Below are 16,171 nucleotides of genomic sequence, written 5' to 3'. Positions count from 1 at the left end.
CTTCATTGCGATTCCCCTTTGTGCCCAATCAGGGCTTTGCACAGAGGAGGCCCCATGAAAGCAAAGCCCCTTATATTGATGTAGTGTCCAGGGGCCGGCGGACCAGATGAGACTTGTGCACCTCGTTCCATTTCGGAGGTGGTAATCAGTTGCATCAATCAGTGGTTGTACTCTAAGGGATGCCTGTACCACCTACTCCATCAATTCACCAGTTGGACTGGCCTTTTTGTGTGGAACACCATGATTGGACCCACTTGATGGAAGTAGAGGTTTGGGGGAGAGAAGTGAGGTCCTCGTGGTGGCCAGAGTGTCCGGTCTCATGTGGCTACCTCCCCTACCACCATGCCCCTTCTTCCCAGGCGGGCCTTTGCAGAATGGGCAGCCCTCTGCAGAGATCCAAGAGGAAGTGGCCCTGACCAGCTTGGGCTCCGGCCCTGCGGCCACCAACAAACGCCACAGCTCGACTGATAAGATGCACTTCCCGAGGACCAGCCTGCAGCCCATCACCACCCTGGGTATGCTGCCTTGGCCACAACTGTCACGGCTTCATGACAGGCCTGTCTGGAGGCTAGGTTAGGGCTGGTGGCTCCGAAGTCCCTCAGACCCAGCACCTGGGAGCCGGGGTCGGGAAGCAAGAGGGGAGATAAGTCCGCTCTGCCCCCAGCGCCTGTACACGGCTCACCTCCCTGGCTTTGGTCATTCGTGAGCATTATTTGCTTGATGTTTCCTTCAGATTGGCTGCCTTTAAAAACAAAACAAAATTAATGCAAGTTAGTGTTGTTCTAGTAAAAAATGTGAGAAATTATCGATTTGTGGTAGTTACATTTTTTCTGCATATACATTAAATTAATACATGTAACTATTAACGTGTTTATCAGGAGCCACCTAAAATTCTCATACAAGCCATCCTTTGGAAAATGCTGGATATTAATTCCAGCCCTTCATTTTACTGTTGGAGACTGTGAAGCCCAGGGTGGGGTGGGGAGTGGTCTGCTCAGGGTCACCCAGCAGGTGGGTGGGGTGCAGTGAAGACTTCCCTCTGTGTGACACAGAGAGGCAAGGCACCCTCCCGAGTCGGGAGGTTCCCTGTTGGGGTGAGGGTAGCTCGCTGACCCCAACCTGTACCCACAGGGAAAAGTGAGTTTGGGGAGGTGTTCCTGGCGAAGGCGCAGGGCTTGGAGGAGGGGGTGGCAGAGACCCTGGTGCTTGTGAAGAGCCTCCAGAGCCGAGACGAGCAACAGCAGCTGGACTTCCGGAGGGAATTCGAGATGTTCGGGAAGCTGAACCATGCCAATGTGGTGCGACTCCTGGGGCTGTGCCGGGAAGCCGAACCCCACTACATGGTGCTGGAGTACGTGGACCTGGTATGCTGGGGGGCACCTGGGAGTCTCGGGCAGGGCAGTGCCCTGCCGGCAGGTTGCGGGGGGTGCTCACCCTGGGAGCCTGGTCTCCTGTGGTCTCAGCCTGCCTGCTCTTACCACCTGGAGATGCTCAGCCTCCCGTCCCCGCTAGCTCTCTGACACCTGTTGTTCCTTGACTGGTACTCCTGCCTTCCTGTCTGCCAGCCCCGTGTGTGGGGGCCAGTCCCCAGTTCTTCCCAGCTTCTCACTCTGCGCACCATACGGATGCATCCCAGGTCTTCTTCCTTGACTCGGGTTTTCTTTGGTTTGTCATTTTTCCTTCCCTGCAGGGCTCATCAGCCCTTGAGAATAAACTTAGCAGACCCAGCTTTCCTTTCTCGAAATCCTTCCTGGCATCCCGTCCCATCTGGGGCCCCAGTGTTCGCCCTGGCACCAGCTTTCTCTTTCCATCCCAGCTGTCATGCCCTGAGCTGCCCCTTACTCTGAATTCCACAATCTATCTAGGCCTTACTCCCTTGCTCCTCAAGCTGCTGCTTGTCACATCCTCCAGCTTGGCAGGAAGGAGGAGGAGCAATCCTTCTTCTTGTCATTGGCAAGAGTTTATGACTACTTTATGTATGTTGTTGTTGCTCCCTCAGTATATTTCTTAGATGATAAACCCCCGGAGGATAGGGTTTCCTCTCCGGTCTGTGAGGATTGGGATCTGTGTTTTCCTCTTGGTTCCCTGAGGGCAAGAGCCTTGTTACCACCTGTCTGGGGCTCCGCTGAGGGTAGGAATGGCAGTCCTGTCTTTCTGACTGGGAGAGCTTCTAGAAGCCATCTCCTATATATATATATTTTAAAGATTTTATTTATTTATTTGAGAGAGAGAGAGAGCACATGAGGGGGGGAGGGTCAGAGGGAGAAGCAGACTCCCTGCTCAGCAGGGAGCCCGATATGGGACTCGATCCTGGGACTCCAGGATCATGACCTGAGCCGAAGGCAGTTGCTTAACCAACTGAGCCACCCAGGCGCCCTCCTATATATTTTTTAAATTCCCACTGGACTTCCCACCAAGGGAGGGGGGCTGGCTGGGGTGAGGGTGCAGGGCCAGGGGTTCTCTCCTACCCAGGTAGGTGCTCTGGGAGCCCCTGCTTGGTTTAATGCTTTGGAGATAATAGTTTGACTCTCACCTGACAGAGATGCTTGGCTTTTCCCTTAGGGAGACCTCAAACAGTTCCTGAGGATTTCCCAGAGCAAGGATGAAAAATTGAAGTCACAGCCCCTCAGCACCAAGCAGAAGGTGAGGAGGACAGGGCGGGAGAGGTCCTCAAGGGTGGGCCAGGATCAAGGGCTGTCATAATGATAGAGGTGCAGTGGATGGAATGTTCCCTGAAGACCAGGCAGGACTTTACATATGTTATCTCAACCATCACGATAGTCCTCCGAAAACAGATGTCATTAGGCCCATTTAGCAGATAAAGAAACTGAGGTCTAGAGAGGTTAAGGGACTTGTCCCAGAGCACATAGCCCCCTTATGCCTTTGTGTTGCTGCAGAGCCTTCATTTGGAAGGGCTGCTCTTCGCCCTTGCCACTAGAGCAGGACGTCTGCCCCCTGCAGTGAGCGCTGAACTGGGGCAGCCCAGGTGACGGGCAGGGCAGGGTGTGGCTCTGAGAGTGTTTTGCCAGCTTCTGAGCGTGGAAGACTCTTCTTTGAAAGGGCTGCTCATGTTTCACCCACTGTGGTTTTCACATTCTCCGTCTCACTTGGGCTTTGGGCTGCCCAGCCTTTCCTTCCGGTTCTCCTCCCGCCTTCTGGGCACAGATCCCTGGCTGGGGCCCCACGGTGGGGCAGACCTGGCTTGAAACAGCGAGGAAGGGAAGGCTTGCCTACTACCCTCTGCCCACCTCAGACGATACTTCTGTGGCCCAGCTCTTCCTGCCCATAGCCTCCTTCCCTCCCCTCTGAAATGGGTCCGCCTCCTTCTCTGGGACTGGGTATCCTGCTACCAAGCTGACAGCAGAGTCACCTCAGAGACCAGTCACAGCTCAGGGCAGGCAGGCAGCGACTGCTAGGGCCCTCTCTCCCGGGTGACCGTTGCTTGTGCCTTGTAGGCCGATCCAGGTCACAGATTCTGGGGGCAGGCCAGAAAGGCATGGCTGGTTGATCAGGCGAGTGGGACCCTGGTCACCCCTGGTCTCTCTGGGGGAAGTCGCTCTGCGCCCCTCAGGCTGACCTTCTCATAATTATAGGTGAATTTACTGTAGCCCACACAGGACAAGTGACCTGGCCCCACATCGCCCACAGTCGGCCTCCTGACGCCAGGCCCTTGCCTCCATCCCCATGAAGCTGCAGCCGCTGTCTGCAGTGGCTGTGGATGGAAAGCCGCAGGACAGAATGTGCTCCTGTCCCTAAGTAGGATGTCAGGACCCCAGAGTTTACAAATCAGGACATGCAAGGAGCCCGTGAATCTCTACTGAGCCAGTCATGGCCGTAAGGGCCCTTGGGGTTACAAAGTGGAAACTGCCAGGCATCCTTGGGCATTTAGGATCTAGTGGGGGAGCTTGGGACAGTGAATATGGCATGTACCTTGCACACTTCAGGGACAACACAGAAACTGAGTGAGAGACAGAAATTAGGAGACATCGAAGACCTCCATGTCCTTTAGGTGGACAGACGGTGTGGTTAACAAAGAAGATTTCCTGGTCAGAGAAGCAATTTGAGTTCAGTTCTCAAGGAGAGGAAGTAGTTGAATGGCAGGAAGGGGATGGCTTCAGGAAAGAGGGGAGTCAGGTAGGTTTCTTTGGGACCGGGTCGTAGGCAGGCAGACAGGAAGTCAGTTACCTCTGTCACATGACCTGAAAAACTTTTTTTTGGCTGAAAGTCATTACCACCTGTGCTAAAGATCTGTCCCCCATTTTTCTCCCCTAGCATCATAAATCTGATGGGGGAGCTGTAGTAAGTTGGGTTCTGCACACTCTTAGGACAGTATTCTGTATCAGATGGGAAGTGGGGTTTGCATAAAATAAAAAAATGCAGGTTTCTAGAGGGAATTGGAATATCAAAGGATGGAGCCAGAACAGAGAGAGCGGGCTGACGGGAATGGCAAGTCCAGTGAGGGCACATTGCAGAAGGCTTTGTCCCTTACAGATAACCTGGCAAGGCTGGGCAGTGCCCTGCAGTTTTGAAGCCTGAAGTAGAGCCCGTCTGCTCATGATATGACCACTTCTGTGGTCATCTGGCCCTTTGACCACCATTGGCACGTGGGGCATTCTGAGGATGGCAGTCTGCAGGTGATTTGGGGAGTGTGGTGGCCTCAGCTTTGCACGCCTCGAGGACAGTGATGTGTGTGGTCAGATGCCGTAGCATGAGAATAGCAATGGTGTCACGGGTTAGCCAGAACGTGGGCAAGCCCTGAGACTGGCATGTTGGAAGGGAAGGGGTGGGTCTGGCCTTTCCCAAAGAGCAGGCCCTTACGGTGGTATTTGAAAATGAATCCTGTGGCCGTCTGATGGCATCTTAACCAGCAGTAATTGGCCAGGGTCTAACAGAATTCCCTTTTACCGTCTGCACTTAGCCTGTGTTTCCAGAAGCACTGCCCCTCTGGAAAGATAGCAAGTTAGTCACTGTGCCAAGTCCACTCTCTTCTGTTTCCCTTGACTAGCAGCAGACTGTTGAGCTAATGAGCCAGAACAGAGAGAGCGGGCTGATGGGAATGGCAAGTCCAGTGAGGGCACATTGCAGAAGGCTTTGTCCCTTACAGATAACCTGGCAAGGCTGGGCAGTGCCCTGCAGTTTTGAAGCCTGAAGTAGAGTCCGTCTGCTCATGATATGACCACTTCTGTGGTCATCTGGCCCTTTGACCACCATTGGCACGTGGGGCATTCTGAGGATGGCAGTCTGCGGGTGATTTGGGGAGTGTGGTGGCCTCTACTTTTCTGTGGAGACACAGTGGCGGAGCGGGGGGGCGGGGTGGGTTCTGTACCCAGGGGGGAATCCGTCATCCTGGTGGACCTGTTCACCTGACCTTTTCTTAAACCCTCATCACTGATTTTACGTGTTTGGTTGGAAGCTGTCTGGAGATTTTGTGTCTTCACTTAAGATTAAGGAAAATACACCGAGAAGATGAGATCCTTTCCCAGTTCCCGTTGGTGTCCTTTGTTCGGTACCTCGGCGTATGCAGTGTCAGCCAATATGTTGGATATGTAGACAGGTCCTGTGTGGTGGTGGCTTGGATCAGCGCTTCTAAAGAATTTCTGGCCACGATGGCAATATTTTGTAGTCGCTGCGGTCCAGTGTGGTAGTCACTAGCCTCGTGTGGCTGCTGAGCATTCGGAATGTGGAAAGACTATGGAGGAACTGAGTTTTTAATTTTATTAAGTTTTAATTCACTTGAGTCACACAGGGCGAGGGGCTACTGTTTTGGACAACATGGGTTTAGACCATTGTTTCATTTTGTTTTTTTCTGATGTTAACAAAGTATAGTTTTAATGTAACTTTTTAACATGTTCTGCATCCATTTTGCTTTCTCCCCAAAACCATTTCTTATGTATGACTTTTAAAATTTTTTAATTAAAAAAGAAATTTTTTTTTAATGTATTTTAAGTAATCTCTACACCCAATGCAGGACTCAAACTCATGAGCCTGAGATCAAGAGTCTCATGTTCTACCAGCTGAGCCAGCCAGGCACCCCTATTTTCAGGTTTTTGAGGAAACTCCATACTATTTTCCAGAGTGGCTGCACCAGTTTCCATTCCCATCACCGGTGCATGAGAGTTCCTTTTTCTCCACACTCTTGCCAACATTTGGTATTTCTTATCTTTTTGATACGAGCCATTCTGACTGGTGTGAGCTGATATCTCACTGTGGTTTTGATTTGCATTTCCCTGATGGTCTGTGATGTTGAGCATCTTCTCATGTGTCTATTGGCCATCTGGACATAGCACGTTATTTTTAAAACTTTTCTTGACTGAGACCCAGTCGCAAAAAAACATAATTTTGTATCACAGGCCGTCATGTGCGTGTATATATATGTATTTTTTAATGAAGTATGTATATATTTTAATGAAAACAGTTTTATGAATGATATTTGCCCTTACTAAGTATTATGTACTCTGATATTTTCTATTCCATTTAAAAGTTTTTATTGCTAGTTAAGATTGACTGAATTGGTTTTGTGACATACTAATAGGTTCTGACCACAGTTAGCAAACCACCATTGGAGGCAGGGGGTCCACAGGGATGTCAGTGGTCAGTGCACACAGATTGAGATCTGTCTTTGGAGTGACCCCCACCTTGGTGTGCGGGCTTGGCTCCTCTGCCGGCCTTTCCGTGACCCTGGGAGCTAGCCCAGTGAAGCGGCTCAGAGCCAGCCAGGAATGCTAAAGGGTCCCTCTTTGGCCAGCACCCCACCCCCGGGCTTGCTGATGAGCAGACAACCCTTCCTGTGCCTGCATCACGCGATATGACCCAGGAGAGGTAGCTGCTGCATTGAGGAAAGAGCTAGGCTCTGGCATTGGGGGGTACAGAGCCTTGCATGGGACTGTGGGTAAAGCTGAGGATGGCCCCCACCCTACACAGAGTACAAGCAGGCGAGGCAGCCAGCCTTGCTCAGGGCTCGGCACATGGCAGGTACTCAACATGTTCCTGTGCCCTTCTCTCTGATTGGGTGGCCTCCTTGCAGCAACCCCCCTACCACTCCCATCCACTTGTTTGCGTTTTTGAACTTCAGGAGCATAGAAGCAGATTGACCAGGGCGCCTGGGTGGCTCAGTCGGTTAAGCGTCTGTCTTCTGCTCAGGTCACGATTCCAGGGTCCTGGGATCGAGCCCCACATAGGGCTCCCTGCTCAGCGGGGAGCCTGCTTCTCCCTCTGCCTGCTGCTCCCCCTGCTTGTGCGCTCTCTCTCAAATAAACAAATAAAATCTTAAAAAAAAAAGAAAAGATTGACCATAATCTTTGTAGCTCTTTTTCGTTTTTAAGATTTTCATTTATTTGAGAGAGAAAGAAAAAACGAGTGGGGCGGGGCGGGGGGAGGGACAGGGGGAGAGAGAGAGAGAGAGAGAGAAGCAAACTCCCCACTGAACAGGGAGCCTGGCTCGAGGTTCGATCCCAGGACCCTGAGACCGTGACTGGAGCCAAAGGCAGACGCTCAACAGACTGAGCCAGCCAGGTGCTGTGACCGTAATCTTTGGTTAACCTATGAGCTACTGTCATTATTGGTCCACACATGGGCTTTTACTTAGTGCTGTTTTTTAATGTGGTTATTGGCCATTTGTGTGTGCATGTGTGAATGCGTGTGTGTGTTTGGTAAGTTTTGTTTTGATATTTCAAGCTTAAAAGAGTGTAAGAATAGTTCAAGGAATTCCTACAAACCATTTATTAAGAGATTCAATTGTTTGCATTTTGCCCCATTGACTTTATCATTTTCTCTCCATTGATACATGGATATTAGTTTCATGCATTTTTTTTCCTGAACCACCTGAGATAAATTGGCGGCAGCCTTTTGACCTTTCACAATCGGATATATGTAAAATGATATCACGGGGCCTTGATTATTATTTCCTTGCTGACGTCGGTCACTGGCCACATTCTCATCATCGCCTCTCCATGATTTCATTAGGTGGGGGGTGACTTCTCCCTTATGGATCCTGAGAGTGATCCTGTATGCCAGGATAAACACACAGCTGGCCAGTGACTTGTTAAATAATCTACCCTAGGAACCTCTCCTCATTTGTTTGCTTTGTTTTTGTATACAAGGAAATGCTTCAGATCACACACGTCCCCAGTGGTTGCTCCCGAGGTTTGGATATAAGGCGACAGAGGGGCCATGGATTTTTACAACCACTCTTGTGGCCTTCTGCTTTTCCCCATGTGGCATGGGCCATCGTCTCCCTGGTGGTGGCAACCCTCCACGGATACGGTTCTCACCACCCCTGTAGACCACCCTCTTGCCGAGAACCCTGTCCTACCGTGCCTACTGTGTCCCACCGGCATCCAGCAGTGTACTGTGTACGTTAGATGCTCAGTATTTGTTCAGTGCATTGGTACATACTTTGAAAATGTTAATATAACTTAATCGTAATTCCATTTAATATGTAATGTATTATATGTGACATCATACACATGGCTCAACATTTTAAAAAGGTTATCAGTAAAAAACATCCCCCAGAGAAACAGGTTCCCCGCTGAGCAGGGAGCCTGAAGCGGAGCTTGATCCCAGGACCCTGGGATCGTGGCCTGAGCAGAAGGCAGATGTTTAACCGACTGAGCCACCCAGGCATCCCATTTCCCTACTTTTCTACTCTGTAGTCCCCAGTTCCTCTCCTGGGAGGCAGCCAGTCACGTGTGTTTGTACAGTCCCACACACGCACACATGCACACGCACGCACACACACACACATTTTGTTGTTTTAAACACAACTAGAAGAAAATTCATAATTTTGATGTAAAAAGAAACAACCTATAAACATGTAAGCTATGATTACTGCCCAGTTATTTTTTTTTCTTTTCCCTCTTTTTAAAAAAGATTTATTTATTTATTTGAGAGAGAGAGTGTGTGTGAGCGTTGGGGAGAGAGGCAGAGGGAGAGGAGAGGGAGAATTTCAAGCTGACTCCCTGCTGAGCTGAGGCCAAAGCAGGGCTGGACATGGAGCTCTGATACCATGACCTGAGCCGAAACCAAGAGTCAGTTGCTTGACCAACTGAGCCCCCCAGGTGCCCCCTGCCCAGTTATTTTTCACCCAACAAGGGGTTACTATGTGTTCTCCCTGCCCCCTGTGCCGTTTACCTAATCTAACACCTGCTGCGTGTCAGAGTGGTTCCAAGAGCTTAATTTCATTTACCTCCGTTCTTCTAACAAGCCAGCGAGACAGGTGCTGTTAGTATCCTCACTTTACAGAGTAGGAAAGCGAGGCTGTTAGTGTCTTTGCTTTCGGGCTTCCTGTGCATCACACTGATGGCACTGAGACCTCACCAAGGGTTGTAGGAGGACGGTCGTCCTGGGCTGCTCTGACAGGCCCCTTTCTCGCTGCAGGTGGCACTGTGCACCCAGGTGGCCCTGGGTATGGAGCACCTGTCCAACAACCGCTTTGTGCACAAGGACCTGGCCACTCGAAACTGCCTGGTCAGCGCCCAGAGACAGGTGAAGGTGTCGGCCCTGGGGCTCAGCAAGGACGTGTACAACAGGTAGAAGGGTGCCGGTCGGGTGTGGTGAGGGGCAGAAGGCAGATGGAGCCTGAGGGGGGTGTGGGGAAGGGCTTCGAGTCTGCTTGGCCCAAAGCTGGAGGGCTTGGAAGGCACAGAGCCTCCCCACCCTTCCTCCATAGGGGCAGCAACCTTCCTAGCCAGTGGGCCCTGACACTTATAAATTTTCTCTGGGGGCAGAACATTAACCTTTTTTTAAAAAATAACTAGTCAAACTCTATAACAGTTTATGTGTAATTTATTCATATGGCTCCCTCTGCAACTTGCTGAATTCGGTAATCGTTGTCTCGAAGCCCAAGACTTCAACCTCAGCAGCCACGGCCAGAGATTGCTCTGGAAGGCCTGCACACACCACATGGCCTCCCGGGGACTTCCCTGCGAGTCACCCCGGCTCTGAGTCACCACAGCTCTTGTCTGGCTGTTGCTTTAGTCATAATCGGTTTATCGCCAGTCAAGCTCTTTAAGTTTTCTTTCCACTTAACGTGTTCTCGTTTTTTACATTTTGTTTTAAACAGAAAAATATATGATTGTTAGCTTTTAAATCTACTAACATTGAGGCAAATTTTGATTCTTCCTTTTTTTTTTTTAAGATTTTGTTTATTTAGGGGCGCCTGGGTGGCTCAGTCGTTAAGCGTCTGTCTTCGGCTCAGGTCATGATCCTGGGGTCCTGGGATCGAGTCCCGCACCAGACTCCCTGCTCAGCGGGAAGCCTGCTTCTCCCTCTCGCTCCCCCTGCTTGTGTTCCCTCTCTCGCTGTGTCCCTCTCTGTCAAATAAATAAAATCTATTTTATTTAGATAAAATATTATCTAATAAATATAATTATCTAATATAATAAAATATATTAGATAAAATAAAATCTATTTTATTTATTTATTTGGGAGAGGGGGAGAACACCCAGGCAGAGGGAGAGAGAAGCAGACTGCCAGCTGAGCAGGGAGCCCGCCGCGGGGCTCGATCCTAGGACCCCGGGATCATGACCTGAGCCGAAGGCAGACGCTTAACCGACTGAGCCACCCAAATAAATTTTGATTCTTAGTGGAATTTTTAACCGTCAGACCCCACATGGATGCCTCCAGATTTTCATCCAGCGTACCCCCGTGCTCAGCATAAATGCTACCAATTTCTCTGAGTGCCTTGATGGAGAAAAGTTGGGTTCTAGCCTGGGTATGAGAGCCAGACCTGGGATGAGGTTGGGGATCCCAGGCCATGTACCCCATTGCACCCCGTGAGCCATGGAGGTCCCACCCCATGCCTGTGTGTGCTTCTCTCCTGCAGCGAGTACTACCACTTCCGCCAGGCCTGGGTACCGCTGCGCTGGATGTCCCCTGAGGCCATCCTGGAGGGCGATTTCTCCACGAAGTCTGACGTTTGGGCCTTTGGCGTGCTGATGTGGGAAGTGTTCACCCACGGAGAGATGCCCCATGGTGGACAGGCAGATGATGAAGTGCTGGCAGGTAGGCACTTGGTGTTTCCGAAGGACGATTCCAGATGTTCTCCAGGTGCAGGGTCTGCTCAGGGTCCTGGGACCCGCTAAGCCCACCTCATTTCCCAGGGCTGCTGTTAGCAGATGTGCAGATATGGCTACTCCAGCTGAAATACTACTTAATACTTTTACACTGGTTGGTGAATAGTCCTTGACCCCAGTGCCCAGTCCAGCCACTCTGATGCCTGCCCATTGACCCCGCTTCGGTCCTCATGCATTGACTGCCTCCTGTGGACCCTCCCCTCACCAGCCAGAGAGAGCTGGGGCCAGGGTCATGGGAGTCATCCCCTGTGATTGCAGGGGATACTTCCCATATGCCCCTTGAGTCAGTGCCCACCCACCACTCACTGGCCCTCGCCCCTGACCCCGAATCGCCCTCCCGTGGCTGCTTGGGGAACTACAGGCTCTGCAGAGTTGGACAGGTGGTGAAATGTTTTGACTAAACGCTCCATCCACCATCTTCCCTGCAGATTTGCAGGCTGGGAAGGCTAGACTCCCACAGCCTGAGGGCTGCCCTTCCAAGCTGTACCGGCTGATGCAACGCTGCTGGGCCCTCAGCCCCAAGGACCGGCCCTCCTTCAGCGAGATTGCCAACACCTTGGGAGACAACCCCGCAGACAGCAAGCCATGAGGAAGGAGCCCAGGCAGGCTGTGCCTCAGGATGGCGTGGGCAGGGGAGGACTTCTTCAGGGGCGCCCACAGCATGATGGGCAAGATCCCTGTCCTCCTTGGCCCTAGGGGCCCTGCCCTGGGAACACAGGCACTATTTAGGTCTGGGCAGGGCCTGGGCTTTCCTCCTCTTCCCCATCCTCAGCCCTTGGGCAGGCTGATTCAGACCCAGACTAAGTGACTAGGGCCTTGAGCTGGGCAGCATTCTCTGCCACCCCTTCCCCCATCAGGGACAGTGTGGGTGCCTCAGGTAACCCCAATTTCTGGCTTGGGTCTCCTCCCATTGACCAGGTCCAGTTCTGCCACTCACCTGCCAAGTTGGCCTAGGGAGGGCTAGGCTGGAGATGAGCTGGGTCTGAGGGGAGTTCCTTAATATACTCAAGTTCCTAGACAGTTCTGGTCCCTGGGGCCCACTTTGGGGTGTGCACCAGGGTTACGGAGGATGCGCCAGTGAATCCTCACCCCATGGACTTGTGCACGCTGACCCAGACCCATACCTCCTCCCCACCCTTCTCTCCTTTTCTCATCCTAAGTGCCTGGCAGATGAAGGAGTTTTCAGGAGCTTTTGACACTATATAACCCGCCCTTTTTGTATGCACCATGGGCGGCTTTTGTATGTACTTGCAGCGTGGGGTGGGGGGCATGGGAGGGAGGGGTGGGCCACCCCTGCCTCACACCTTTATTGTTGTTGTTGTTGTTCGTTTGTTTGTTTGTTTGTTTTATTTTAACACTCGCTGCTCTCAATAAAGAAGCCTTTTTTACAATCTGCTTCTGATGCTCATTCCCTCCCCTTGTCCATGGATAGTGTCCCTTCATCCCTCACTTATCAGAAGTGTCCATGTGCCATCATGAAGTCTAGCAGTGTTTGGACGGGAATAACAAGTAGACACTGGCCTTTCTCGTTCGGGGAGCAGTTGAGAATATGGGCTCAGAGGACACAAGACCACCTATTGTCTATGCGACCCTGTGTTGCTCTGATTGCCAACTACTTATGCTTTGCTGGCTGGCTTAATTCTCATGCTGGGGACGCGGGGAGGTAGAAGGCAGGGAGGGGGACACGTTAGAGTACGATTGGAGAAGGAGTTAATGACGGATTCGGGCCTCTGAATCCCTGTAAGACTCTTGGAGAGAGATAGAGCAGGTAGAGCCAAGCAGAGAGGTGGTGCTCGATGCCTCACTGATGCCCTTGTTGAGGGCACTCAGCTGGTTTGATTCTCAACCCTTTCTTAGTTAGACCTGCTGTCATCAGTCACACTCTGCCTTATTCCAATAACTTCAGCCTGGTTCTCCATCCAAGAGAAAGTAGTCCATAACTCAGTCTTAACTCTGAAATTGCTCTGGTTCCTTCTGTTACCACACTTCTCAGTAATGAAAATAGCAGCTAATATTTATTGGATACCTGCTTTATACCAGTGACTTTGCTAAGCACTTAACATGTGTTATCTCATTTAATCTCTGTAACTACTCTAGAGCCAGATATTCTTTTTTTTTTTTAAAGACTTTATTTATTTATTTGAGAGAGAGAGAGAGAATGAGAGATACAGAGCACGAGAAGGAAGAGCGTCAGAGGGAGAAGCAGACTCCCCGCTGAGCGGGGAGCCCGATGCGGGACTCGATCCCGGGACTCCAGGATCATGACCTGAGCCGAAGGCAGTCGCTTAACCAACTGAGCCACCCAGGCGCCCTAGAGCCAGATATTCTTGTTCCCGTTTCTCAGATAAGGAAACTGAAGCTCAGGGTGGTCAGGTAGTTTCCCCAAGGTCGCACACCTAGTAAGCGAGCCACTTACTTGTTGATACACAGTGTGTTCTATCCCTCAGATGTGTTGGGGTGAAAAAAACCCAAGAACAATTTTTCTAGAACATTGTTTTTCAAAGTGTGGGTTGCAGCCAGTATTCAAAAAAGAATGAAACGGGCACCTGGGTGGCTCAGTCGGTTAAGCGTCTGCCTTCGGCTCAGGTCATGATCCTGGGGTCCTGGGATCGAGCCCTGCATTGGGCTTCCTGCTCGTGGGGACTCTGCTTTTCCCTCTCCCTATGTGCTCCCTCTCTCTCTCAAGTAAATAAATAAAAATCTTTTTAGAAATAAAAAAGAATGAAACAGTAGAAGCTATCAGTACATTATATACCTTAAGGGTAAGTATTCTTTTACAAAATTTTGTTTGTAATTTTTTTTTAATTTTATTTATTTATTTGACACAAAGAGAGGGAGACAGCCAGAGAGGGATCGTGGGGTCATGACCTGAGCCGAAGGCAGATGCTTAACGACTGAGCCACCCAGGCGCCCCTTGTTTGTAATATTTGATACATGTTTGTGTGTCTTGGATTTTGTCAGCTATTGGGGAGGTGATGCTGTATAATAACCCCAAATCTAAGTTCTTGAAACAATTTAGTTTTGTCATTCATGGATCTGCAGGTTGGTGAGGTTCGGCTGATCTTGGCCGGACCTGGCAGAGTTGAGCTGGGTTGGCCTTAGGTCTAGTCTGGGTCTACTCTGCAGGCCCCAGAGCATGGTCTCCTCTAGGGGCAGTACCAGAAGGGGTCACGCCAGATCCCACATGGACATATATAACCATGAGTCTGTTAATGTTTCTTCAGCCAAAGCAGGTCACATGTTGAAACCCAACATCAACACCAGTAGGAGGCACTGCAGAGTTACGCGGCAAAGGATGTTGGATGTCTAATTCCACCCACAGGGTGTGAAGAATTGGGGGCAGCGATCTAATTCACCATAAGCTGTGATGTAAAATGAGTTTTTACTGTGGGTTGTGCTCAGAAGTACTAGGAAGATGCTACTCTAGAAGGTCAAGCAGTAACCCTCCTCCCACTCCTGGTCCTTAACCACTAGGCCATGGCTACACTGCTCGTCACATCTGCCTTTTCAGACTCTCCTCTCTTGACTTTGGTGATGGTATACCATCTCCACCTTCTGCCTGCCTGCCCCAGAGCCAGCTGTTCTGGATCCTCTCTTTGGATTCGCTCTCCCCATGTGCTCATCCTCAGGAATCTCATCTCACCTCCTGTGACTTTAATCAGCCCTTCAGGGTGGTTAGTTCCCCAGAGCATTAGCTCCGATTATAGCTTCTGCCTCAAGCTGCAGACACACACTCCCCATTTCCTACAGGACATTTCCCACTGCCTGCTTCCCGGGACCCTCACTGAACTCTCTCTCACAGCCCTGCTTCTCCAGCCAGGTCCTCTTTTTCTATCAGTGGTACCGATTTGGGGGTGATAGTCACCCTTACTCCATCCATTGTGAGCCCTCCTCTCTGTGAACCCCCTTCCCTGTGCAGCCCGTCATTAAGATCCATTTATTCTACCTCTACCCTGTTTCTATCCTTGCTTAATTTTAAGAGAAAAAAACACATAAAAAATAGTAATGATCATGGAAGAAGTCAAATGGAACACACTTGTATAAAGCAAAAAACACTCCTCTCTCTCTGACTCTATTCTCCAGTGGGAAGCACTAGTAGTGTCTGGAGTGTGGCTTTCCAGACTTTTCCTGGGCACACTGACTCAACGACTTCTTTTCCTTTCTATTCTCTCTAATGCTGCCATCACCATTGAGATCTCTTCTCCACAAAGAGTCCTCGTGTAAAGGTTAATTCCAAATGCAAACACTTTTAGAGTGGGTAGTTTTTGGTTTTCTTTTCTTTTTTTTTGTGATAGTCATTTTTTAAAGCAATCCTTAATTTTTGTTCTGGTATAACTTGGGTGATAAAAATCCAGAGAAAGAAAGGTCAAGGTGGGAATGGTGTGGTATCTGGGGCATCTGGCTGGAATTCTGATGCCCCTCTGGAGGTCCTTCATGGTCTGGGGTGGACATGAGCTCCCATCTTCCAGGGGGCTACTGTGATACAGGCCTTATCTGAGAAGCAGCAAACTCACATTCCAGAGAGGCCAGGCCAGCCACTTATCTGAGCTCAGTGAGCTGTGTGGAGCCTATAGTGAACCTGAGAGCAGAAGCCTCTGCTATGGCCACCGCTCAGTTCAGCTCCAGGCTACAGTGCTCTTGTGGGTACAAGACCCAGAGTTGCTAAAAACTCTTAACGTGTCGAGAGAATCCAGATTTTTATGTAAAGCTTCTGATTTCAAAATACTATATGGCTCGAATAAAACACATCTGTGAGCCAGTTTTTGATTTTGCCTTTATTCATATCGACAGTTTTGGCTCCTGAGCCTGCAGTAATCCAGTCTGATGTGACTGTAGTGTGTCTCCCCCCATCCCACCCCCCGTGGTGACGAAGGAATGTGAAAATGAAGCCATCCCAAGCAGGCAAAGGAGCTGGGGCACTAATGCTGGTGTGCAGTGGCCCAGAGATTGGGTGAAATGGGAGAGATCAATCTATTTGAAGGGAAACAGAACTGTGTTCATTCCACACACCATGTCCAGTGCATGTGGCAGACAGTAGTTGTCCTCTGGAGTGCCACTGCTAAGGCTTGTCAACCCTGCATGTGTCTAAATTAGGCGGT

The 16,171-nt window shown here is 50.3% G+C and overlaps 1 protein-coding gene across 2 annotated transcripts in view; it reads left to right on the top strand.

Annotated features, from left to right (window-relative positions):
* The window catches only part of PTK7 (protein tyrosine kinase 7 (inactive)), a 59,435-nt gene extending 46,990 nt beyond the window's left edge, over positions 1–12,445 (top strand). Inside the window, exons 15-20 of one of the 2 annotated variants that reach the window (XM_027603661.2) lie at positions 360–515; positions 1,132–1,364; positions 2,563–2,643; positions 9,376–9,527; positions 10,823–11,001; positions 11,501–12,445. In XM_027603661.2, coding sequence (XP_027459462.1) covers positions 360–515; positions 1,132–1,364; positions 2,563–2,643; positions 9,376–9,527; positions 10,823–11,001; positions 11,501–11,661 — 962 coding nt within the window. In that variant the 3' untranslated portion in view covers positions 11,662–12,445. The remainder of the gene's footprint in view (positions 1–359; positions 516–1,131; positions 1,365–2,562; positions 2,644–9,375; positions 9,528–10,822; positions 11,002–11,500) is intronic. The other variant, XM_027603662.1, reaches the window with a different exon arrangement.
* Positions 12,446–16,171: the final 3,726 nt, after the last annotated feature.

Source organism: Zalophus californianus, chromosome 7 (genome assembly GCF_009762305.2).
Source record: "Zalophus californianus isolate mZalCal1 chromosome 7, mZalCal1.pri.v2, whole genome shotgun sequence".
NCBI lineage: Eukaryota > Metazoa > Chordata > Mammalia > Carnivora > Otariidae > Zalophus > Zalophus californianus.
Note: the sequence above shows the minus strand (reverse complement) of the source record. Positions and strands in the feature narration are given on the sequence as shown.